This window comes from Diceros bicornis, chromosome 1, assembly GCF_020826845.1.
Source record: "Diceros bicornis minor isolate mBicDic1 chromosome 1, mDicBic1.mat.cur, whole genome shotgun sequence".
In the NCBI taxonomy this organism is placed as follows: Eukaryota; Metazoa; Chordata; class Mammalia; order Perissodactyla; family Rhinocerotidae; genus Diceros; species Diceros bicornis.
The window spans coordinates 55,047,845-55,072,132 of NC_080740.1; the positions used below are offsets into that span (position 1 = coordinate 55,047,845).

The 24,288-nt window shown below is 41.4% G+C and overlaps 2 protein-coding genes across 5 annotated transcripts in view; one reads left to right on the forward strand and one right to left on the reverse strand.

Moving 5' to 3' along the window:
- The window catches only part of SMAD5 (SMAD family member 5), a 48,023-nt gene extending 38,458 nt beyond the window's left edge, over positions 1 to 9,565 (forward strand). For all 4 annotated transcript variants that reach the window (XM_058540795.1, XM_058540804.1, XM_058540821.1 and 1 more), the window contains exons 5-7: positions 4,733 to 4,954; positions 6,277 to 6,533; positions 7,976 to 9,565. In XM_058540795.1, the coding sequence (XP_058396778.1) occupies positions 4,733 to 4,954; positions 6,277 to 6,533; positions 7,976 to 8,119 (623 nt within the window). In that variant the 3' untranslated portion in view covers positions 8,120 to 9,565. The remainder of the gene's footprint in view (positions 1 to 4,732; positions 4,955 to 6,276; positions 6,534 to 7,975) is intronic.
- A 9,854-nt stretch (positions 9,566 to 19,419) lies between these two features.
- On the reverse strand, positions 19,420 to 23,342 carry SMIM32 (small integral membrane protein 32). The gene has a single exon (XM_058540834.1). The coding sequence runs from the start codon at positions 22,440 to 22,442 to the stop codon at positions 22,131 to 22,133; it is 312 nt and encodes a 103-aa protein (XP_058396817.1). The 5' UTR covers positions 22,443 to 23,342; the 3' UTR covers positions 19,420 to 22,130.
- Between the last annotated feature and the right edge of the window lie 946 nt (positions 23,343 to 24,288).

Consider the following 24,288-nt stretch of genomic DNA (forward strand, 5'->3'; position numbering starts at 1 on the left):
GTTTTGTTAATGTTTAAATAATGTCTTTGCTTTTTCAAAGTCTAGAATTTATCTAGGAATTTTTCATACTAATTTGCTTGTAATTCATTGACTCTACCTTCATTTAGAGCAAAATGTCTCAGAACATGTATTTCTGGATTTGAATTCCTGCATCTCTACTTATTTGCTTTGCAGCTTAGGGTAGCTGTTTTAAACCTCTAAGCCTGAGGTTCCCCATTTGTAAAATAAATAGAGATAGTATTTACACGGAAATTATTAATGAGTTGATTGAATTAGACGATATATGTAATGCTCTTGGCATATAGCATCAGGTAATAGCCAGTAAAGGGTATTATCATCCTCCTTCTGAAAATATGGACTGTATCTACCCCACCAATCATTTTCCTTTTCTTCTTCTCCTGATTCTCCAGAGATCAGAGAGTGCAGTTTAGTAGAGTGGTGTGTTAGATGTTCCTTGGAGTATAACTTGTCTCAGCCAAACAACTGAGTCCCTTTAGAGGCACTTGGCACTCGTCTTTTCACCCTCGTAGATGTCTTTTTTCACCAGTTTCTTCTCATTTCAGTCTTTTTTTTTTCTCTTATTTCTTTGACAGAGAGATGACAAAAGGCAAATCAAAGTTAAAATGCAATGCCTTGAATCCCTAATAGTGTGTCCTTTGCCTTGAGCAAAGGCAGAGCTTTTCTTTGTCTCCTTTTTATCCTAACCAAAATTATCTTTTTAGTTTTGCTTAGCATTTTTTCCCCTACAAGCTTCTTATTCTTGGCTCTAGCTTTCCTGACACTATTCTTATAACTTCCTGCTACTCATTTGTATGTCTTTGGTTATGGGCCCCTGCTTGTTCCATCTTTTGTATAAACTTCCTTAAAATCTGAGCTTTTAGGACTTCTTTCTATGGGTCCACATTGGTTTGTTTTTCTCTATTTCTCCTCATCTGAATTCTTTGCAATTGAATAATCAGAGTTGAGTTTTAAAAGTTAACTAATTCTTTTGCACTGTCTACAGTAGGCCACGTGACCACTCTTAAGTTTTTGTCGGACGTTTTTTATCCCTGCCTTTCTTGAAAGAAAATTGAGGGTATATGACTTCTCGGCCTGGTTTCAGGTCCAAGAAAGACACCCTACTAGCACTGGATAAGGAGTCCATGTGTCCCTCCCACCCATTGTGCCCATTATGAATTGTTGACCTTTTCTGGCACTTGACATATAAATGTATACCACCTTTTACCCGAAGATAATGCTCACTTGGTTGTGGTTTTTTTCCTTTTCTTTCTTTTTTCTTTTTATAAGGCTTTATTTTTTAGATCGGTTTTAGGTTCACGGCAAATTTGAGTGGAAAGTACAGAGAGTTCCCACATAACCCCTGCCCTCACACTGCACAGTCTCCTCCACTACCAGCATCCTGCACCAGAGGGGTACATATATTACAATTGATGAACCTACATTGACACATCATCATCATCCCAAATCCATAGTTTACATTAGGATTCATTCTTGGTGTTGTACATTCTGTGGGTTGTAACAAATGAATAACAAGATGTATCCACCAGTATAGTATCACACAGAGTAGTTTCACTGCTCTAAAAATCCTTTATGCTCTGCCTGTTCATTCCTTCCTCCCTCCTAACCCCTGGCAACCACTGATCTTTTTATTGTCTCCATAGTTTTGCCTTTTGCGGAATGTCATATAATTGGAATCGTACAGTATGTAGCCTTTTGATTGGCTTCTTTCACTTAATAATGTGCATTTAAGTTTCCTCTATGTCTTTTCTTGACTTGATAGCTTTATTTCTTTTTCATGCTGAATAATATTCCGTTGTCTGGATATTTATTTATCCATTCACCTACCAAAGGACATCTTGGTTGCTTTCAAGTTTTGGCAGTTACGAATAAAGCTGCTATAAACATCCTTCTTCAGGTTTTTGTGAGGACATAAGTTTTGAACTCTTTTGGGTAAATACTAAGGAGCACATTTACTGGATTGTATGGTAAGAGTATGTTTACTCTTACTCACGTTAGTTTTGTAAGAAACTGCCAAACTGTCTTCCAAAGTGGCTGCGTTATTTTACATTCTCACCAGCATTGAATGAGAGTTCCTGTTGCTCCACATCCTCACCAGCACTTGGTGTTGTCAGTGTTTTGGATTTTGGCCGCTCTAACAGGTGTGTAGTGGTATCTCATTGCTATTTTAATTTGCGTTTCCCTGATGACATATGATGTGGAGTATCTTTTTATATGCTTATTTTTATATGCTTATTTGCCATCTGTATATCTTATTCAGTGAAGTGTCTGTTCATGTCTTTGACCTATTTTTTAATTGGTTTGTTCATTTTCTAGTTGGGTTTTAGGAGTTCCTTGTGTATTTTGGATAACAGTCCTTTATCAAATATAACTTTTGCAAATATTTTCTCCCAGTCTGTGGCTTATCTTCTCTTTCTCTTGATGGTGGCTTTTGTAAAGCAGAAGTTTTACATTTTTAATCAAGTCTAGCTTATCAATGATTTCTTTCATGAATTGTGCCTTGGTGTTGTATCTAAAAAGTCATCACCATTTTCAAGGTCTTCTAGATTTTCTCTTGTGTTATCTTCTAGAAGCTTTATAGTTTTGTGTTTTATGTTTAGGTCTGTGATCCATTTTTAGGTAATTTTTGTGAAGGGTGTAAGGTCTGTGTCTAGATTCATTTTTTTTGCATGTGAATGTCAGTTGTTCTTGTACCAAAATGAAAAGACTATCTTTTCTCCATTATTGCCTTTATTCCTTCATCAAAGATCAGTTAACTGTATTTATGTAGGTCTATTTCTGGACTCTCTGTTCTCTTCCTTTGATCTATTTGTTCTCTCACTGGTACCACACAGTCTTAATTACTGTAGCTTTATAGTAAGTCTTTAAGTTGGGTAGTGTCAGTCTTCCAATTTTGTTCTTCTTCAGTATTGTGTTGGCTATTCTGAATCTTTTGCCTTTCCATAAAAACTTTAGAATTAGTTTGTTGATACCCACAAAATGGTTTTCTGGGATTTTGATTGAGATTTCATTGAATCTACGGATCACGTTGGGAAGCACTGACATCTTGAGAATATTGAGGCTTCCTATCCATGAACATGAAATATCTCTCAATTTATTTAGTTCTTCTTTTTCTTTTATTAGAGTTTTATAGTTTCCTCATAAAGATCTTGTACCTATTTTGTTGGATTGTTACCTAAGTATTTCATTTTTTGAGTGCTATTATAAATGGTAACGAGTTTTTAATTTCAAATTCCAGTTGTTCACTGCTGGTATAGAGGAAAGTGATTGACTTTTGTATATTAACCCTGCATCCTGCAACCTTGCTATAATTGCTTATTTGTTCCAGGAAGTTTTTTTTGTCATTCCTTTCAGATTTTCTATATAGACAATCATGTAATTTGTGAACAAAGACAGTTTTATTTCTTCCTTCCCAATCTGTATACCTTTTATTTTCTTTTCTTGTCTTACTGCATTAGCTGGGACTTCCTGCATGTTGTTGAAAAGGAATGGTGAGATCATTCTTACCTTGTTACTAGTCTTAGCAGGAAAGCTTCTAGTTTCTCACCATTAAGTACAATGTTAGCTATAGGTTTTTTGTAAATGTTGTTTATCAAGTTGAAGAAGTTTCCTTCTACATTAATTCCCCCTTATCCATGGAGGATACGTTCCAAGACCCCCAGTGGATGCCGGAAACTGCGAATAGTACCAAACCTTATGTATGCTGTTTTTTCCTATACATACATACATATAATAGTTTAATTTCTAAATTAGGTGCAGTAAGAGATTAACAGCAGTAACTAATAATAAAATAGAACAGTTATCACAATGTACTCTTATAATAAAAGTTACCATAGATCTTAGCAACCTCAGCACACAATTTTTTCTTTTTCATTCCTTATTAAGTCTAGAACTTTAACCTTTTCACTTAAAGGAAGCTCTTTACAGATTCTCTTTGATTTATCTGAATTGCCAACATCACTACTCTTGTGCTTTGCGGCTACTATTAAGTAAAATAAAGGTTGCTTGAACACAAGCACTGCACTACACAGCAGTCAATCTGATAACCCAGACGGCTACTACATCACTTAAGGACGAGTAGCATATACAGCATGGATACGCTAGACAAAGGGATGATTCATGTCCCAGGTGGGATGGAGTGGGACAGTGTGAGATTTCGTCATGCTATTCAGAACAGTGTGCAATTTAAAAGTTATGAATTGTTTATTTCTGGAATTTTCCATTTAATATTTTTGGACTGCAGTTGACCACAGATAACTAAAACCACAGAAAGTGGTTTTACAAACCGCGGATAAGGGGGACTACTGTATTCCTAGTTTGCTGAGAGTCTCACTTAGTTTTTTAGTTCAAATTTTTGTTTAGAATGATTGTATAGATACTGGTATAGTTAAATCTTTCAGGTTGCTGAAACAGAAGTTTGTCATCTTAAATTCAAACTGGGATTAGATTCTGCTAGAAAAACAATTTAAAATATGATGTTGCCTATCCTTGTTTTTGTATCGTTTTTTAAATCGTCATAGTCAAGGCATTTCTATGGTTTGCTTTTTGGATACAGACTTAAAGCTGGGAAGGATAGTGAGAATTAAGTGAAATATCTGAAAATTTTTGTGTGTGTGTGTGTAGTGCTTGGGTTGGGTTAAAGGCAAACACATAAAGAGTTTGAAGTTTCTGATAATCATTCATTAAATGTTTTTTCTGTGTGGTTTGTTCACAGATGTTCAGCCTGTTGCCTATGAAGAGCCCAAACATTGGTGTTCAATTGTCTACTATGAATTAAATAATCGTGTTGGGGAAGCTTTTCATGCATCTTCTACTAGTGTGTTAGTAGATGGGTTCACAGACCCTTCAAATAACAAAAGTAGATTCTGCTTGGGTTTGTTGTCAAATGTTAATCGTAATTCGACAATTGAAAACACCAGGCGACATATTGGAAAAGGTAATTTTGTCATTTTCCTACATTCAGTTGAATTCAGTCATTTGTTGTGCTTGCTGTGTACCATGCATCATGTAAGGTGCTGGAGCATACAAAGAAGCCTAAGGCATGGTCTCTGCCCTCAAGTTGTAGATGTCAAAGAATGTATTAAGTGAAGACATAATCAGTCCTCTTTTCCTAATCTTGCTTATTAGTTTCTCTTCATAGTACTTAGGATCTGAAATCATACTACGTTTATGTTTATTTTTTGAGTGTCTTCCTGACTGGTATATAAGCTTTACAGAAATTAGTCTTGTTCATAACGTTATCTTCAGCAGCGAGAACAGTGCCTGGCTCATAGTAAGTACACAACAAATATCTATGGAATATGTGAATGCTGGTAAAGGATTAGAATTTTATAATTATGATATTTGTAGAGTATTTTGGGTTGAGATGACTTGTAAGTAAATTTCTATTATGTTAGCGGAGCAGAGTTACAGATAGGAAATCCAGTTTGAATGACATAAGTCTTCAGTGGCTTCACCATCACCCCTTCTGCCTTTTAAATTCAGGTAACAAGGTTTTATTTATAATTCATCCTGCAAGACAGTTACCACAGTAAACAAGGGACTTTCCACACTGCAGTGAATTATCAGATTCTCATGCGTCAAGTGGTCAGGAAGGAAACCTATCCTAGGTAGAGTGTATTACCTGCTTCTTAAGAAGTTCTGTTTTTACCACTTGCTGCTTTCTCCTTATTTGACTTGAGAAAGTCTTTGTCCAAATTAGGAACAAAAGGTAAATTACTATAATTGTGATATGATTTCTTATAGAAGAGATTCAGAAAAATACTATGGTCAAAAATAAGTTGAAAAGAGTTTCCAATCTCTTTTGACTTTACTGCCAACTTGCCATGGTTTTTTAGGTAAAATGCCTTACTTCCATGCATTGATTTTCCCACTACAGTAGAATAATTTAAGAGAAATCTACTTGGTGAATTCTTAAATTCTAGAATGAATTTTCCCTTTTTTCCCAGTGTACAGTTCTAGGACCCTTTCTTCCATGGGTAATTTTTATTTGCTCAGAAATAAAACATAGTTGTTAATAGAGGTACGTATGTACAAGGATGGTCTTTTTAGCACTGTTCGCATTAGTGAGAAGTTAGGCAGACGTTAACTTCTTGATTATCTTTGGCAGCGCAAGGCCATCTAGTGGTAGCTTGTATCTAAAGACTGCCAGGAGTCGGCCGTAGAGGAGTGGGTATTCTTGATTGCACCTCATACAGTCTCTTTAGTTTCATTATACTGCTTTGTTAGGTTGACTCTTGTAATGCCTGTCTTCTTCAGGTGTTCATCTGTACTATGTTGGCGGAGAGGTGTATGCAGAGTGCCTCAGTGACAGCAGCATATTTGTACAGAGTAGGAACTGCAACTTTCATCACGGCTTCCATCCTACCACTGTCTGTAAGATTCCCAGCAGCTGCAGCCTCAAAATTTTTAACAATCAAGAGTTTGCTCAGCTTCTGGCTCAGTCTGTCAACCATGGGTTTGAGGCAGTATACGAGCTCACCAAAATGTGTACCATTCGAATGAGTTTTGTCAAGGTGAGTGGGTTGTGACCTGTAGCTTAATTTGAGTCACTGTAAATATGTATATTATATGTCTGTAGGATATAATAAAAGTCTTTGTTAAGTGAAGGGTGGTAATTACTTTTGACCTAATTTAATAGGCTTTTAAATGAAATTCTTGAATTTATAACTGTAACCACATGGCAGGTCTAAGATTTTATTTTATAATCCAGGTGTTATAAACTTCATGGTATTGCTATTGATTTTGATATTGAATAGGGGCTGAGTTTATAAAGAATTTCAGTTAAAGACTAAATTGCTAGAGAGCATTTAATATTAAAATTGCTTTTGTAAGTTCCTTAGCTTCAGCAGTTTTTATCATTGAATCCCATTAAAGTGATTTAAAGAATTCTTTAGAATACTAAAATTATTTTCTTGTTTCTAAGCTGTGTTATTAAGGGTTTGCAAATCAAAGAATTTTTGAAATTTATCATTTACTCTTGGCCTGATTTTATTGGCATTCCAAAGGTGATGGTTCCTGAGCATAATTTGGAAAGAATTTTAGTGATATATTTAAGCTTAGTGACTTAGTCTTTAAGGATTTAGCCAAAAAAGAGCAACTGTCAAATGCTATGTGTGGGTTTTTTCTTTTTGGCATTCAGTCCCACAGGCGGATGTTTCCTTGCTGCTTTGCTGTGGGTCTGTTATGTGCATTAGCTTGTCGCTAGCCTTGAAGGCATGTCCCCCTTTCTATGGAAATAAGACTTTTATATGACTGTTAATCTCTACTCCTCCATCCCTTCCCGCTTTCCCCTGGCCTAATTTTCCTGGGCCAAGACTACAATAAGCAGTAAAGCAGAGAGCTTGATAAATCCAGGCAAGTAAAAGTGAAAAAATTAGATTTTAATCTTTGGAGTTTTAGGCTAAAGTGTTCCAGCTCACTTCACCCCAGTAATTTCCCGTCTTAAAGGATAATTGATATGTGGTTGCCGCTTTAGTTACACTTGCATGCGTTGATCAGATCTACAGTGCTTTACCTGATATTAAAAAAAAACCTGAAAACCAGATTCTTTTTGGTAACAAAATCTGTTGTGAATTTACATGAGGCTGTTTATGGGTTTTATTTATTCCATTAAGTGAAAATGTATCTCACTGCAGAAATATTGTTTTAATTATGAGATATTGCACTATATTAACTTTCTAAAATTAAAAAAAAAATTCTGAAACATATCTTGCTCCAAGGGTTTCTATTAAGGGAATTATATGTTATTAAAAACTTCATATATCTTTCAATATTGCAGCTTTCTGTTGCTTTTAATTCCATGGTGAATGCTAAGATTGGTTTTGCGATCATTTTTTCCTTTAAGTACATTCTACGTGTCTCTGTTGTTAAGTATCTTTTTGTTACTATGTTAAAATTGGTTTAGACTGGTTGACAGTTTAAAGATGGATTTGCTGATATCTGTTCATTCTCATAGGGCTGGGGAGCAGAATATCACCGGCAGGACGTTACCAGCACCCCCTGTTGGATTGAGATTCATCTTCATGGGCCTCTTCAGTGGCTGGATAAGGTCCTCACTCAGATGGGCTCCCCTCTGAATCCCATATCTTCTGTTTCATAGTGCAGAAGTATTCTTTTCAATTATATTATTAGTGGACTTGATTTAATTTTAGAGAAACTTTCAGTACAGATACTGTGAGCTTACCTGGAAAACAGATACTACAGCTTATTTTTTTCTACATAATTGTGACCAATACATTTGTATTTTGTGACGAATCTACATTTGTTTGTATTCATGTTCAACTCAAAAGTGTTGTGAAAGATGCACAGTATCATGCCCCAGTTCAGAAGTTTGGCATTGATCTTAAACTGGAACATATTTTTGCCATATTGTCCCAGCAATTTTCTTATTAAATTTTTTTGAAAAAGTGATGTATCACATGATGAAAAATTATAATAGTAGAAGAGGATACACAGTGAAAAGTCTTCCCTTCTACTTTTGGTCCTCCAGAAGCTGTACTTTTACTAGTTGCTTTGTCCCACCAACTTTAAAAAAGTATAATTCATTGTTTTGTAAAAGTGTATGGTAGGGGCTTAAAAGAAACTGTAAAGAAATATCTTTTATTTGAAGGAACACTATGGACTGCTCTAACAAGTAGTGTTCAGTAAAAGCAAAGTGATAGTTTTCTAGGTGACATCATAAAATTTACATTTAATACAGCTAAGTGTTTGTCAGTGTATTGTGACTTCACTCAATATATCTTTTGTAAAACATTTCCTTTTATAAAAAAAATTACTGCAAACATCGGATCTCCAGTATATGTCATTTAATCAGAATCTGTCATAAGTACTACTTTATAGCTAGTGACAGTGCATGCACGGCCTTGTTTAGCTCTGTTTGCTACTTTTGGCCAGTGTTGCAAGAACTCTAATTTTGGCATGCATTAATCTTTTATTTTGCACTTTGATGGGTGACAGTTTTTAGTGTAACCTTTTGTGAAACACACTCAAGTGACTTGGACTTAGATGCTCATCCTTACTTGGTACCCCTTTTGTATTAACAAACACTGCGATTTATAGGTTACAGTTGTAGCTTTTTCTAGCTTTTGTTGTATTTTCAACCTAGGTTATAAGAGTTATTCTATAGCTCCAACTTAAGGCGCCTTGTTAATTCTCTAGAGTTTTATGGATGTTATTAATGTTGGAAAATCATGTACTTAATCCCATTGCTCTTACTTGCATCAGTCTCCCCATGCAAGGACCTGTGTACGGTAGCCACAGGAGCCTCTTCAGTCTGGCTTCAAGCATGAGGCTACTGGTCTGATACTTAAATGAATCAGCAGTGGTTGTTGAGATAGCCGATTTTAAAACATTCACATGTTAAAGAATGCAGACAGTTTTCTCAGTTACGATGCATGCTCTTTTCCCATTTTTTTTTAGCACCTAAGTGGATGCTCGTCTCCCAGAACACAATCCTCAGAGAGGAAAGACGTGAAAACTCTAAAATATCCATTTAATCAGTTATGCTTAAAGGCTTTGGGTAAAGGACTCTTAACCTCTTTTTCTAGGGAGCAGTCAAATGGACACTTAGTATGGCCTGAGAGCAAAGACATTATTTTGAGAAAAATGACCTAATTTACCTATCAGAAGAAGCCTATTTTCTGGTGCCTATTGAAAGTATATGGAGCCATGTCAATCTTCTGTTTAAAATGTTAGTTTGGCTTGACTTTCTACTTTGCCTTTTCTGCTTTTATGAGGGAAAAAATGCATTTTTTGAGGAAAGGAGAATGCTATTCCTTTTGTTTTTTGTGACATTATTTATTGCTTTTACCAAGTACAGCCAATGAATGGTTTTAATTCTTTCAGATGGAGTGCCGTATGTGTTTCAGCTGACAGTCCTTTGCTAGGTAAAAGGAAACTTGCTGACAGTCACCTGAGCCTTAAACATAAGTTTTACGTGACATGTGTTCTCAATCTTCCAGAGCTGTGTCAGCCACTTGAAAGAGGATTAGTGCTAGAACTTAGGTATTTACGTCATTCTTTTACTTACCAGGCTCATGGCACGATCTTTGGAACAAATTTGTGGAAAAAACCACCCGGTTTGAATGACAGATACATGTAATCAACTTCAGTGGGCTTCAACTTGTGGAAACCATTGAATTGTTTTTATTCATGTTACAGCCTTCAGAGTTAGCAGGATTTTATGTGATTGGCCTTTTCTGTGTTTTCTCTAAGGAGTTGTGTCTCATGAATGACAGTACTAAAGCTATTAATTGTTAAGAGTTTCATGGAGAAGTATAAGCCTGTTGTATTTCCTAAAAGTTGTTAACTCCACACCCTTGGACTTTAAATGAAAACTTTGTTCTGTCTAGCTGCTTCTATAATTCCTGAGAATGCCCAATATCTATGGATGGGAAATAAAACTTGCCAGTAGGATAAAAAAAAAAAACTAAGTAAAATTCTGACCAATGGAAAGAAAGCACCTCTGAAAGAAACCATTTCAGAAAATTACGGTTTTAATTTTTTATTTAATCTCCTGAATGATTTATAGTCAAATTTATGAAAACAACACCACTAGAGTAATCATATTTTTTAGCATGTACAACATATTAATAAATGCCAGCTGAAAAGATAGTGTCTGGGAATAATAAAATTACAACCAGCTTGGTAAAGGCAAAAAGAGGAATAGAATCAAAATTAATCTCAGTAATGAATTAAAGGACAAAAAGTTGTTGATTAGGGGAAAAAAAGAATATAGGAGATGCATTTGACTAATATCTCTACATAATAGACTATGGTCTGGTTGGTATTGCCTGGCTTAAGTTATAGAATGTAAACTAGTAGGCATGTTATTGATCCACTGAAGCTAACGTTTTTTTCTTTAGAGAAAATTTAAGGAAGATAATCAAACTGTCAAATATATATATCAGTATATATCATTTTTCACATTTTATTGTTGTTGTATAAGAAAACTGTGATAATAGAAGTGGCTGGGTTTCTGAGGTGAAATCCACAGTAAGATTACTAGAAACTTCCATAAGCTGCACCTAATAGTACAGAAGGAGGATGTAGCTGTTTTATACTTTTCATAACATTTGAGAGTAAGACATCCTTTTAGGATGTAAAATGATCAATAAGTATTCAGATCTGAAATCTGTTGTCAAAATAAGAACTGAGGCTCCCATTATAAAACCTCTGGTATTACCTGAGGTTTCCTGTGGGAAATCGTTCCCCTGTAATAGTGTTCTTTTGAAGGGGAAAGTTTAGACAAAAAATAAAATCCTACCAATGGCAGAGAAACTCTACCAAGTTTGAGAGTACCTGTTTAAGTGCTGTACTTCCAGTGCAGAGAGCATCTGATAGACCAGATTGGATCTGTTTCTTTATACTTTTTCTAGTTGTTTGCTTAATATTACTTTGGGTCGTTATCGCTTTCCCACTTAAAATATATTAATATCTTTTATACTTCCTGAAGAAGGAAGAATCTTTTGATAATTATTGAATTTAACTTCCAATGATTAAATTTTGGACCTATTAACTTTTGAGAGGGTCAGAGCCCATCTTTGTGTTACTAGTTAAATCCTCACTTAATCTCTTGGGTAGGAATATAAACATGTGTCCTCATTAGACCCATCAGCTAAATAAGCAAGGATCTTTTAAGGTAGTAGTTGCCGGTGGTTTTAGAAGTGTTGGTGATTTTTATGAGAGGGCGTTTTCCTGAGTGTTGGTTTATGGGTGGTCTTCTCGGATATTAACTAGGGCAGCTTTTTTGGGGGTAATCTCAGCTTTGATGCCTGTTTCCCCCAGAGCATCAGCATTTTTCTCATTGATACAGGTGGGATTCTGGGGAGATTTTCTTCTCACAGGGGATGCATGTATGGAAAGTGAGAGTTCAAGCCATTTTTTCTGCATAAACAATTCTACCTACTGGACAGAAACTTGGACAGTTCTTTGGAATTCACTGAATTGCAGTTTAGCATGTCCTAATTACAAGAGGTAACAGTATTTATCAAGCCTGTGTTACATTGGATTATTTATAATAGAAACTTATCTTCTAAAATACAACTGTGTTATAATCGAAGTGTTACCCTAAAATTGGATTGTTTACAAAAACCAATGAGAGAGATTTTAGGCATCAATTTTTTTTAAAGTAAGAGCTTATGCTATAATATCTGCTGGTAGCAATTGCTGTAAAACAAGTGATGAGTTGTTTTGTTGAAACAGTCTTTAGAGAGGATTCTTCTTTCATGGCAGAGTGAAAAGGTTTGTCTGGTTCTTGTCCAAATAATTCTGTTCTTAAAATTCTTAAACTCATCGTGAACCGGTGTCTTTTAAGGATTTATTTGAAGATGCTATTTTTAAAAAGTTCAGAATTTTGTGTACAGGTCAGGTAGGTTTTTCCCGCATTAATAGGTAGTGCCTTTTTAATACTAGCTAGTGTTAGCTATAACAAAACTCCAGTGAGGCCATACAGTCCCAAGTTCTTTGTAAAAGAGGAAATCTTTAGAGTCAGCTTTTCCCTTCTAATACCATCGGGGATGATATGCTTTGATTTAGCCATAAAGCATTTTGACATAGGGACTGTTGAAAATAATAGTTGGGCAAATGATTTTCTTCTTAACCTGGTTGGTTAAGGTTGCATTTTGAAAATCACTTATTTTAAAATTGGATAGGATTGTAATCATGAAAACTGGATGTTTGTATGTACCTGCCCATGTTCTCTTAAAAAGATATTTTATACACAGATGATAAAGACCAAACCATTGGCTGCACTATAAGTCTGCTTCTTATTTGTACTTGTTCTGCTTCTGTTTATGTTGTAGAAAATGAAATTCTAGCAACATGCTTCAATTCTGTTATCTTTTTGATACTTATGTATTAGGTTTTACTATATTGTGCTTTTCAAAGCCATAACTCTTAAGAACTTTGTTTTTGCATTTGTTTGCTAATACTTTATTTTAATAAACCTCAAAACATGCTTAATATGTGTGTGTTTTTGTTTGTTTTTTAGTACTCTGTTTTGACTTAATATGTTTCACTGAGTGGAGTTTTAAAAAGGAAGAGATTATCAGTTGCTGTGACACGCCTGTTATCTGTGCTTATGTACTAGCGGTAGACAATGGATAGACCAGGCCTTTCCACTCAGCATGAGATTTGCTCAGAATGATCAATATTTTTCCATTCTGTTTGGAAGAGTGTTGATGTGCTTTTCTTTGTTTAGTTTTGTTTTGAAAAAGGATTTGGACCTAGAGTCTGGGATTTTTGAGTTTAACCACTAATTTCTCTTCTCTGGATTTATCTGTAAATGAGAGGTCTTGACTGGATGATTAGAAGGTAGAATAACTCGTAGCAGAACTGGCTCTGGAGTCTGTCTGCCTGCATTTGAGTTCTGGGCTACATAGCTTTCTTAGCTGTGTGCCCTTAGGCAAATTGCTTAACCACTCTGTGCCTTAGTTTCCTGAAGTAAAAGTCTACTAAATGGGATTTTGGGGAAGATTAAATAATGTAATACAAATAAAGTACCTAGAACAGTGCCTGGCACATAAGAACTCAAGTCTTTATTATCATTATTTTCTCTTACATTTCTTCTACTACTTTGATTGAGAGGAATTATTTCTATTTCTGTTGCTGCTTGACCTTGGTAGATCGACCCTTGCTTATCCATATTGCAAATTAGATTTATTTTTCTTTATTTTCTCCTTTTTAAAAAAAATTTTAAATCACAGATTAGTTTTATCATCCCCACCAAGTGCACACTTTTCCCACCTCTGTGTTGTATATGTAAGAACTGCAAACTCATTCTAATTAGGAAGAGATGGTGAAAATCCATGTGGCCCCACTAACCCAAACTAAATAATTTAACCCAAAAGAATAAATATAAAAGCTCTTATTATTCTCTTTAGAGAAAAGACTTCATCAAAAGAATTCATTTCTGCAGATCAATTCCTTCTTAGGCCTTTTTATTTCAAGTATAAGGCATTTAGTAAAGTATTTAGTAGCAACTTCATTGGCTGCTTTAGAAGCATATTTTTTAAAAAGCATGTTTTAAAAATCATTTGTTCTGGCAAAAGATTTCAGTGAACAGTGAGGTGTTGGCTTTTCTCAGATTTAAGATAATTAGTTTTCAAATTGCTATAGCCAAGACAGTGCAGGTGATAAGGGGATCAATTGTGACATCTGCTTCAGTTTTCTTTGAGACGTGAGACTCAGTGGCTAATGCTATTCCATATTGCAGCAGTTTCATGCAGTTCATATTTCATAAATATTTATAAGAAGGCTGTCAGCAGGCTGGGGCAAGCTTATGAGAAAGTACTTATTTGGAGCTCTGTAGTATATATGTTTCAAAGAAGGAAGCCTTTTTAAAAACTACCCCCATTTAACATTTAAAATATTACTCTGTTTTTTGTTGTTGTTGAATTTGTAAGCCTATCTTTAATAAATGGACTTTTGTAAAAAAAAAAAAACCCCAAAAGTCTTGTATTATTTTAATCTAAATCACTTTTGTGGTTGTATTGTAAAAAAAGGGGCATGGAGCTAGAGGGAAAACATAGAAAAGAGTTGTTGGCATCTTGCTTAACCATCTCCATCTTAAAGTGTCCTGGATGGGAGGTGGAAGTGGGGTTTAGGCTGGTGGTTACGACTCTTGTATTATCCATATTGTATCAAGTGGATGTGTGCATAATTCCTGTGAGACACGTTTCCTGAGGCAGTTTTTTGAAGTTTGGGGATGGACTTGGAAGGCTTCCTTATACTTTTTCTTAATCTCTTACCCCTTTCCCCATCCAGTAAAAACCTCATCTGTTATTTCATTTTAAATAATACTTTTATCTGAGATAAATGCTGAGAATTCTAATAGTACAGAAAACTATAAACTAAAACCCCCAAACAATAGCCAACCACTAAACACTTATGCGTGTATCCTTTTAACCTGTTGCAGTAGTCACTCTACATCCGTCCTTTCTTTTCTTTGACAAAAATTTAGCTGATTACAGGTGGAGCTATAGCTCCTTCTTTGACAGGTTCTCAGAGAAATTGGTTTGGTTCCACAGTGTTTCTTGAATTCTCTATACCCAAGAAAGCGTTGTCCCCTCTTAGCTACTTCTTACTTTGTTGAATGGCAGACCTTTCCAAGATGTAACATCAAGCCTGTCTATCCAGATATTTTAATGAGATTGCTGGAGTGACAAAAAAGCCAGTTGGGGTTATTCTGGGAAGGCTTTCAGTAAGAAGGAAAATAAGACCTTGGAATTTAAGGAGAAAGAAAGATTTTCATTTTCTACAGCATTTCTCACCATCCAACATACTATATATTTTATTTCTCTTCCCACTGCTAGAGCAGTTCTTGATAGATTGTAAGCACTCCAGTATTTGTTGAATGAATGAATAGTGAAGTCAGATTGATTTTTTTATTCCAGAATTCATCTTTTACATTATGTAATAAGGCAATTCTTGGTTGAGTGGATTCTAGCTCAGCACTTTAACTATTAGATCTCTTTACTCTATGCCTCATAAGAGAAGAAAGGGGGAAAGTCAAGACATTAGAACACTCATACCTATTCTTTCTCTGTGAACTTTTGGACCTTTGCCCCAAAGTTATCAGGTTTCTGGAATTGTTGCTTAGAGACCTACAAAATGAACAGTCGTTAATATTTTCCCAGAGAAAGTCAAAAAGGCACAGTTTCCTTTATGTATTTGACAAGAGAAAATAACCAAAAAAGTGTAGTTTTTATTTCATAACTTACAGGGGTGGCAGTGTTAAGAACCCTGTAGTTTGATTTTAGTGCCCTGGTTTAGGTCTCATAATGTCATCTCCAACTGTGGGGCATGAGGGATAGGCCTTTAATTGCATTCCAGCAGGGCACCACTAGCAATGCCTTTGAGAGACAGAACACAGTGACCTCTAGTTGTACTTAGAATAGAAGATTCATTTTGCTGAAGAGTGTGTGTGGTTGTAGGGGGAGAAAAAGCACAGGGGGATTTGATGGGCTATGCCAACATTAGTTAAGATTAATAGTAAACATTCAGCAAAAAGAGGAAGATTGACATGGATGTTAGCTCAGGGCTGATCTTCCTCACACACACACAAAAAAACCAACAAATTAATAGTAAACATTCCCTGATTGCCTTTTTTTTACATAAAATTCTATGCATTTTACAGAATTTGTTTAGGCCAAGTTAGTGATAGCAGTGAGGATGAAGGTGATGAATGCAAGCACCAGTTATGTAAAAATAGTAAGACTGCAAAGGTGATCTTCATATGAAAAGAAAGGTGCTTTCTTTTTGCTGTCTGTCTAATAAACTGCTGCAAGTTTCCCAATACCCATTCTCCCCTTCCTTAATTATAGAACACCTATGTCCAGCTGCATACCACATTTCCCAGCCTCCCTTTCAGCTAGGTATGGTCATGTGACTCAGTTCTGACCAATAGGATATGAGCAGAAATGAGGTGTGCCGTTTCAGCATAATCCTCCAAACAGGAAACATTCTCCTTGCTGCTTTCCTCTTCCCAACAGCTAGAATGCAGATATGATCACAGGAACCAGAGTAGCCACCTTGAAGTGGACGTGGAAGCCAAGGGATGAGGACAGCTGTGCTACTCCTGGAAGGTTAGGTGAAGAAGAAACTTGCAGGTGGGGAGTGTTCTTTGTCATAACAGTTCAGACTGTAACCTAGTTAATACTTGCCCATTCACTTCAACTCTCAGCAGACCTTCACTGAGTGCTTGCTACACGTCAAAGTTTCTGCTAGGCAGGAGAGCTGGAGCAGGAGAGACATCTTCTGTCCTCATGGAAAGTGAAGCTGTAACACAGTTCGGTGTTTTTAGTTCCTATCCAGTTAGGGTTATCTGATCAGTTTTGGAGGATGGAGAAGCAGCAGGAATGGAGAATGAGAGCGACTTTAAAAAATAGACTCTGCTCCTGTTTTTCTGAATATCTGTATCATTTCCAGTCTCGAGCAGTATCAGGTTGTTTGTTCATATGTTCAACTAATATTTGAGGGCCTATTAGATGTCAGGCTGAGGATAAACTGAATAAAACAAAAACTCTTTCCCTCACGGATCTTCATTCTGGCTGATCGAGACACAAAACAAGTAAAATATATAGAGTAGTGGTGAGTTCTAAGGAGAAAGTAAAGAAGGAAAGAGAAATTTGAAACGTCAGTGGTTGGGGGAGATGAAAGTTTTAGATCAAAAGCCAGGGAAGGTCTCATCGAGAAGGAAATCTGATCCAAGTCCAGGCAGAGGTGAGGAAGTGGGTACGTGAAGTAGTGACTGAACTGATTCTTAGTCAAGGCAATTCAGAAGGCATATGAATGACCTCAGCTTCCCTGCAGGAGGTGGAGTAATTCGAGAAGAAATTGCGAAAGGTACAAACTTAAATTGCATGTTCCGTAGTCTCTGCAGGAGGTACAATAATAACTGAGGTGATACACGGATGGAGACAAGAATTGTCAGTTGCTAACAACTCTGTGGATTACCACTTCCAGGAAACTGGCCACTTGGAGGATCAATCAATAAGGAGAGCTCAGGTCAATATTTCATCTGATACAAGTTTCCATTAAGGCAGAAAATCAAGGGTGAAGTGTTCAGATGAAGAACCCACAGGCAAATTTACCTTAACCCCCACCTCTGTCTTTCTGCTATATTTCATTCAACAAATACTTGCTCAGTGCCTATTTTGTGTTGAACTGTGCTAGGCATTGGGAACGCAGCAGTGAGCAAGGTGCATGTTTTCCCTGACCTCATACAGCTTACATGTCAGTAGGGAGAGGCATTAGGCTACGAATTATACAGTTATTTAATAGCTGTGATAAGAGAGCTGACTAGGGGCTATGAATGAATATAACTGATCTCTGAGAACTCAGGCGAGTCCTTTTTGAGGAAGAGAGATTTAAGATGAGACCTGAAGGATGAGAAGGCATTAACCGGATGAAGGAGAACAGACAAACAGCTTAGGCAGAGAGAACTTAGGGAATGAAAGGCCACTGTGACTAGAGCCTGGAGCAAGAGAGGAGTGTGAGATGAAGCTGGAGAGGATGATGAGGGCCAGATGATGCTGGGTCTTGTAGGCCAAAGTTAGGATTAAATCCTGAGAAGTCTTATGTAAGTGTAAGCTGGAGTGGAGGCAGATATGGGGATCAGATGTGTGCTTTGATTGGAGAGAGGCAAAAGTGGATGTTGGGCTTTGAATCTGGGGGGTGATGGTAGAGATGGAGGGGAGTAGATGGAGTAGAGTGGTGTCTAGGAGGTGATGGATTGCATATAGGAGGATGAAGAGGAATTTGGGGTCAAGAATGACCACCATGTGTTTTTATACCTTGGGCAACCAGATGCTTGTGAGATGAAGAAGACTGGAGGAAGAGCTAATTTATATGGAAAGATGACGAGTTTTAGACATGTTGAGTTTGAGGTTCCCTAAGAGATATCCAAAAGGCAGTGTTGAATGGGCTCAGCGATAAGGTCTGGAGAGAGTCATTTGAAAAGCACCTGAAGCCATGCGAGTGGATGAGCTAGTTTAGTGGGAAAGAGCAGAGACTGAAAAGACCTAGGACAGATGCTCTCCACCTCTGGGCCTACCTGCTGGGGCGTGGCAGACCTCTTGACTGTTTGGTGATAGCACATGCATTTTGAAAAAGGACTTCAAGTCACTGAGGGAAAGCAGTTGCTGTTTGTGCTGCTGCGAGCACTTCCAAAATGGACATCCTGGTTAATAGTAATGATAGCTCACATTCAGAGCACTTATTATGTGTCAAACATGACGTAAACACTTTACTTACAACATCTCACACAATGTTGAAAAACCCAAGAAGCAAATACTATTATTATCTCCATTTTACAGATGAGGAAACTGAGGCTCCCAGAAATCCAGAAACATGATCAAGGTATAGAGTGGATGGCCAAAGTCAGGTTACGTGGCTCTAGGACTGAGGATTTTGGTCACTACACTATGCTGCTTCTCCCTGGTTCCTGGCATCTACCACCACCTTCCCTAATTTCCATCCTCCCCGCCTCCTCACCCCCCATCACAAATGTGTTCTCAACCCTCTTGGCTGCTCCCAGTGGCTGGTTATAGCCGAGTAGCCCAAACACCTATGTCATGGGTCCTATTCCTATTTTTAGCCTGCCATGCCCACCTCTCCAAAGACTGTTCTGAGGCATCCTGGGATTGGTGGATGAGCAAAGGGCAGGAGGATGTGTGCATATAGACCTACTTCCCTGATGGCCGTCTAAATGTCCACTTACCCTGCACATCAGTAGAGGGCAGACATGAACTCAGTCACATCCTTGCTTTCCAGGGCAGAATCTGGGGCTAGGTCCAACATGAGAAAGGACCCATTATTGCTCAACTAGTCTTACAGTAGCCTCGAGAAGGGAATGAAATTAGTCAGGGTCAGAGTGCTGGCAAAAAGCAGAACCCTAGTCTAGTTCCTCTCACTGTCCCTGCTTGGTTTCTAGATTCCAGCTCTACACAGGCCCAATTACCTAGGAGTTCCTTCCAGAAGTATCTGTTCATTTGGAATGGCCAAGCCTTTGGCTTAGGTGGCTGAGGACACTGCAACCCTGTAGAGACATCAGAGACACGCCCCAAGTCTCCGTCTCAGCACTTTTATCTTTAACCTCTTCTTGCCTTGGGCCAGTGTTTTATTAGGGGATCCCGAGAGCCTCCTGGGTCACTCTGGCTTTGGCTGATGCTGGCCCAGGAACTTCAGGTGACCTCTAAGCCAGTCGTCCACTCATATTCCCCTTGCAAGGAGCAGCCCTTGCATTTGTTGGTGGTCCCGGCAGACAGTGAGCCCTAGTGAGAGCGCGTCCTGTTGTGGGTCAGCTTCTCCTTTCAGCAGCGCTGCCTCGAGTGTCAGGCTCAGTTATAATAAGAGCTAATGTGGGTGCTAGCATGTCACACCGGTTATGTCATTTAACATTCAACCCTGTAGAGCTAGAGGATATAATACTCACTTCACAGGTGACGAAACAGGCTAGGATGGATTAAGTAATTTGCACAGGGTCACAGAGCCAGTGAGCAATGGAGCTGGGACTTAAAGCCAGATGGTCAGACTCCTGCACTTGTGCTTCTGACCACTCTGCATACTGTCTTCAGATCTAGCCATCGGGAGATGTGGAGGAGGAGCACCCGGCCTCTATATTAGTCTCCTTCCCCACACAGCCCCCAGATCAAGGCTCAAGGGTCCCCCATATCAGCAGTGTGTGATTTCATTATGCCAGCCAGCGGCCCTCATATCTCCTTACATTTATTCTATGTAGTCGTCCCTGCAACAAAGGGTCACACAGATTAGCTGGGTTACCATTACTATAGGCTGGAGCGGTTTGGCGACATTTCCAAAGACCAAACGAAAATGTCCTGTGTGGTTATAGAATTAGCACCATGAGGGCTTGGCTGGTATGAGCTCTCCAAGACCTGGGTAATCAAGCCCAAGGTGAAACACCTACCTCTCATCCCTGCTGCTTCATGGGCGAAGAGCCAGGAAGGCATCTTGGGCACTGGCTGAGGAGATGTGGTGTGGGAGCCCTGCCTGAGAGCCCTAGCGAGTTTCCCCAGCTTCAGCTTGGGTCCTTAGACTGTTTCAGTGTCTGACCACCCTTACAAAAGGTTTTGTAGAATTGTGTGCCTGTATGCGTTTTGCCAGAGGAAAGCATCCTTAGCATTCTTCAGATTCTCAAAACCCAAGTGACCCCTAAATGCTTTTGAACTACTGGATTAGATAATGTAGCAAATCATTTTTTAGTCAAACATTCTCCAAGCTCTAGTGCCGTACTTAGCCAGGTGACTCCCGAAATTATTTTAAACCCCCATAAAGAAGACTCCCTGGAATTAGATTAACTTTGAAAATGGTCAAGGTTATCACAAATCTTTCTATTCCCTCTCAGGTTCTTTGAAATGGTCTTTTCCTAGCTGGGTTTATTGGTCCATTGCTTTCCCACTGTGTTCTCCAGAGCTGGCCTCCTGCCTACTTTGGGAAAAGTGTTGAGCAGCTGCCCCCATCACCTGAACTTCAGGCCCTTCCTTCACCAGATGGTTCTGGTCCAGAAATGGCTCTTGGAAGGGTTTAGACCCAGGGAGGCTCTGAGAGCAAAGGGGAAGACGCCAGGTGGAAAGAACTGCCCCACAGGGAAGGTCTCCACGGAGCTCCCTTACAGGGAATTTTTTCAGATGAGGCAGCAATTCCTCCTGGAGACGGGATCTGGAAACACCTCCCAGAGCAAGTAGCTGATCCTAGGGAAAAAGCTGGAGAGGAGGAAGTATCACTAAAACTGACCTGGGGTGGGGCAGGGTGAGAGGCACATTGCGCTTGGGTCTCAGCCTGCTCAGGATCGCCCTGCTCTTATCCCCCTTTCCAAAGTGGTCCAACCAATGACCAGAGCATTCTCAGCACTGAGACTAATTCCGTGAGGTTTTATTGTAGACAGGCGGCCCCTGCAGATGTGGGACGCGGCTCCCCGACCACGGGGTGCTGCAGGTAAGACCCTGTGCCTCGAGACTGGCCTCCCCTCCGCCCGTGCCCGCAGAGAAAACTGGGTCCTTGGACCCGGGCGGGACCTATTGAAACTCTGCGTCCCCTCACTTCCCCTGGGGGACACGGCCCCCGAAGGCCATCATTCCAAAGTCCGGCTGAGTTCACGCTCGGATACTAACGGCGTCCTCGGTGCCAGAGTGGGAGAGGCGATAGCAGCCGAGGGAAGACAGCCACGGGGCCAGGGAGTCCGGACAGGGCAGGTCCCAGCTAGTTGCTCTCTCGTCGTGCCTGCCCCTTCCGTGCGCAAAGTAAGGAAGTCAGCAGGTGGCGAGGAAGGCTCCTGTGTCGGGGTGGGCGCGCCGTCTTTCAGGAAGGCTACCCAGCTGGACCCGCTGTCCGGGGGAAGAAAGACTCAGCCAGGGGATTAGAACCTTGGTACCCCGCGGCCACTAGGATCCGGACCCTGTGCAGCCTCCTAACGCCTCCGACTCCTTTTACGTCCAGGTTGCCGCTCGAGGTCAGGAAGGTTCTTTGGGTCAGGGCGCAGTGTTCCCACGGGCCAGCGACCCCCCAGCGTCAGGCCCGCCCTGACCGGCTCGTACCGATTGCTCGTGGCGAGACCGGGACACGGCGCCCGCCGGCCCTGGCTGGCTCCGCCGCTACACTGGCCTCATTTTCCAGGGCGCGCGGGCGTCGCGCAGCGAGCGGTCGTGGGGCAGCGCTGCGAAGGCCGAGTGGCGCAGCTGGCAGCCGATGAAGAGGACGACGAGCGCCACGGAGAGCAGCAACAGGAAGAAGAGCAGCAGGTAGGTGGGCAGGTCGGGCTTCGTGGCCGCGCCGTCCCGCATCCCGCGCGCCGTGGCCAGCTCCAGCGGCAAAGCGCCCTCTGCCTTGACCGTGGCTGCCAGAGCCAGCGCGCCGCCTACCGCCGCCTCGGGGCCGCCCGTGGTGTTGAACACGTCGCCGTACATGGCCCGTGGGTCCGCCGACTCAGCCCGGCCGCCTCACTTCGCCTCGCGCGGACCGGCGCCACCCGGCGCCTCCATGGTGCGCCCCTCCCGCCCTGCTGCGCGCAACCAACTGGGAGTCGGTGCCTTCGGGTCCGCTGGGGCCCAGAGCCCCCGGCCGCGGCCGCTCCCTCGCCTCTGCGCTCAGGTGCCTTCCCCGCGGGGCGGCAGACCCCAGGGCTCGGAGCTGGACGGCCCCGCGCCCGCGACCCCCGGGCCTTCCCTGTTTCTCGCCGTCCCCACCCGCGGTTCGGAGTCACCCGTCTCGCGGTTTTACAGTCGCCCTCTCAGCTCGGACCCCCAGCTCCGGTGAGCTCCGGTCTCCAGGGCGCCTCTGGGCTGCAGCGGCGGCGCGAGGTGCCTGGTGAGTGCGGCTGCAGCTCGGTGTGCAGGCTCAGCGCCCGGGACACTAGTGCACCGAGGGCGGGTGGCGGGGAGTCCTCCGCGTCCTCCGCCGCCGCAGCCGCCGGGCTCCGAGCAGTCCGGCAGCCTTGAGTCCCTGTCAAGATGCTCGGTGTGCGGCAAGCCTGTCCCCACTCGCTTTGGCGGCTGCGCTCCTGCCTTGAGCAGGAGACGGAGATCTGAGGCGGCTCTGAGTGCGCTCAGGTCCTGGGCGGGGGGCGGGACTGGTAGCGGCTGCCCCCGGGGAGCGGCCGCGAACCAATGAGGGCGAGAGAGGACACGGCTGCGACTGCCCCCAGCCCGGCCTCACATCACTCACAGAGAGAGGGACACACAGAGAGAGGGAGGGAGAAAAACACAGAGGGTCACAGCAAGACTGGCGGACAAAGAAACGGTTACAGACCTATGAGCAGAGACACGCAAAACAGAGACAGTTGTTGACAGCAAACCGACTCAGAGACAAGGCTCAGCCGGGCAAGGCTTTCATTCTCCTTGACATTCTCCCTCCAGGCATAGCCCGCTTGGTCGGAGCCCCACTGGCTGCTGGGTAGCTCAGGCAGGGCACACTGCCCCCAGGGGAGGCCCAGGGCAAAGGCAGAGGGCTCCTGGACAAGCTGGGACTGGTTCCACCCAGCCAGCTCCTCTCTAGCTGTGCCCTGGGGGCACACGTGCTTCCTCCACCATGAGCTCACTCGCTCAGCTCCCCAGCCTGTTCTGCCCCGACACAGGGGCCGAGAGGAGGACATGATGCTGGCGATGGCTTACCTGCCCTTGGCAGCCCTGGTGAAGGCCTGGTGGCCAGGACAGAGGTGAGCAGTTAGCAGGACTGAGGATGATCTCCTTTTCCAGGAGTCCAAACTCCTCATTTCCTCTGAGAAGCCTTCTAACCATCCCCCACCCCCGCAAGCCAGACTAGAATAGGAGTCAGTGCGCTGTGCGCTGGCTGCCACAGCCCCTGCACTTCTCAGGAAGTACTGACCTCCTGGACTGTCATTGTCTGGCGAGAAACTGAAGGAGGCATTTGCCCTCAGGGGCCTGCAGCTGCAGAGTCAGGAGTGAATTTGCCTTCTCCCATTTTGCATCCTAGGCACCTCACCCCTCACCCTTGTCCCAGCAATGTTGCCTGGACGCTTGTCTGAGCGTCCCTGAAGGGTCAGCCAAGTCTCTCTCCCCCTTACCTCCTTCTCGAATCAAGGGGTGCAGAACCTGGGAGAGCTTGCTGCGCGCTGGCCAACAGGTGGAAGAAGGACAACCAAGGTGTGCAAGGCCAACCTCAGCCAGAGCTCATTCCCACAACTCCCAACCCAGCACTGGAGAAACACTTCTGCAAGCTCTTTGTCTAACGTTGAAATTGTGGTCCCAAGTCCTGGCCCTACAGAGATTTGACTACTTGCTGAGTGAGGTGCAG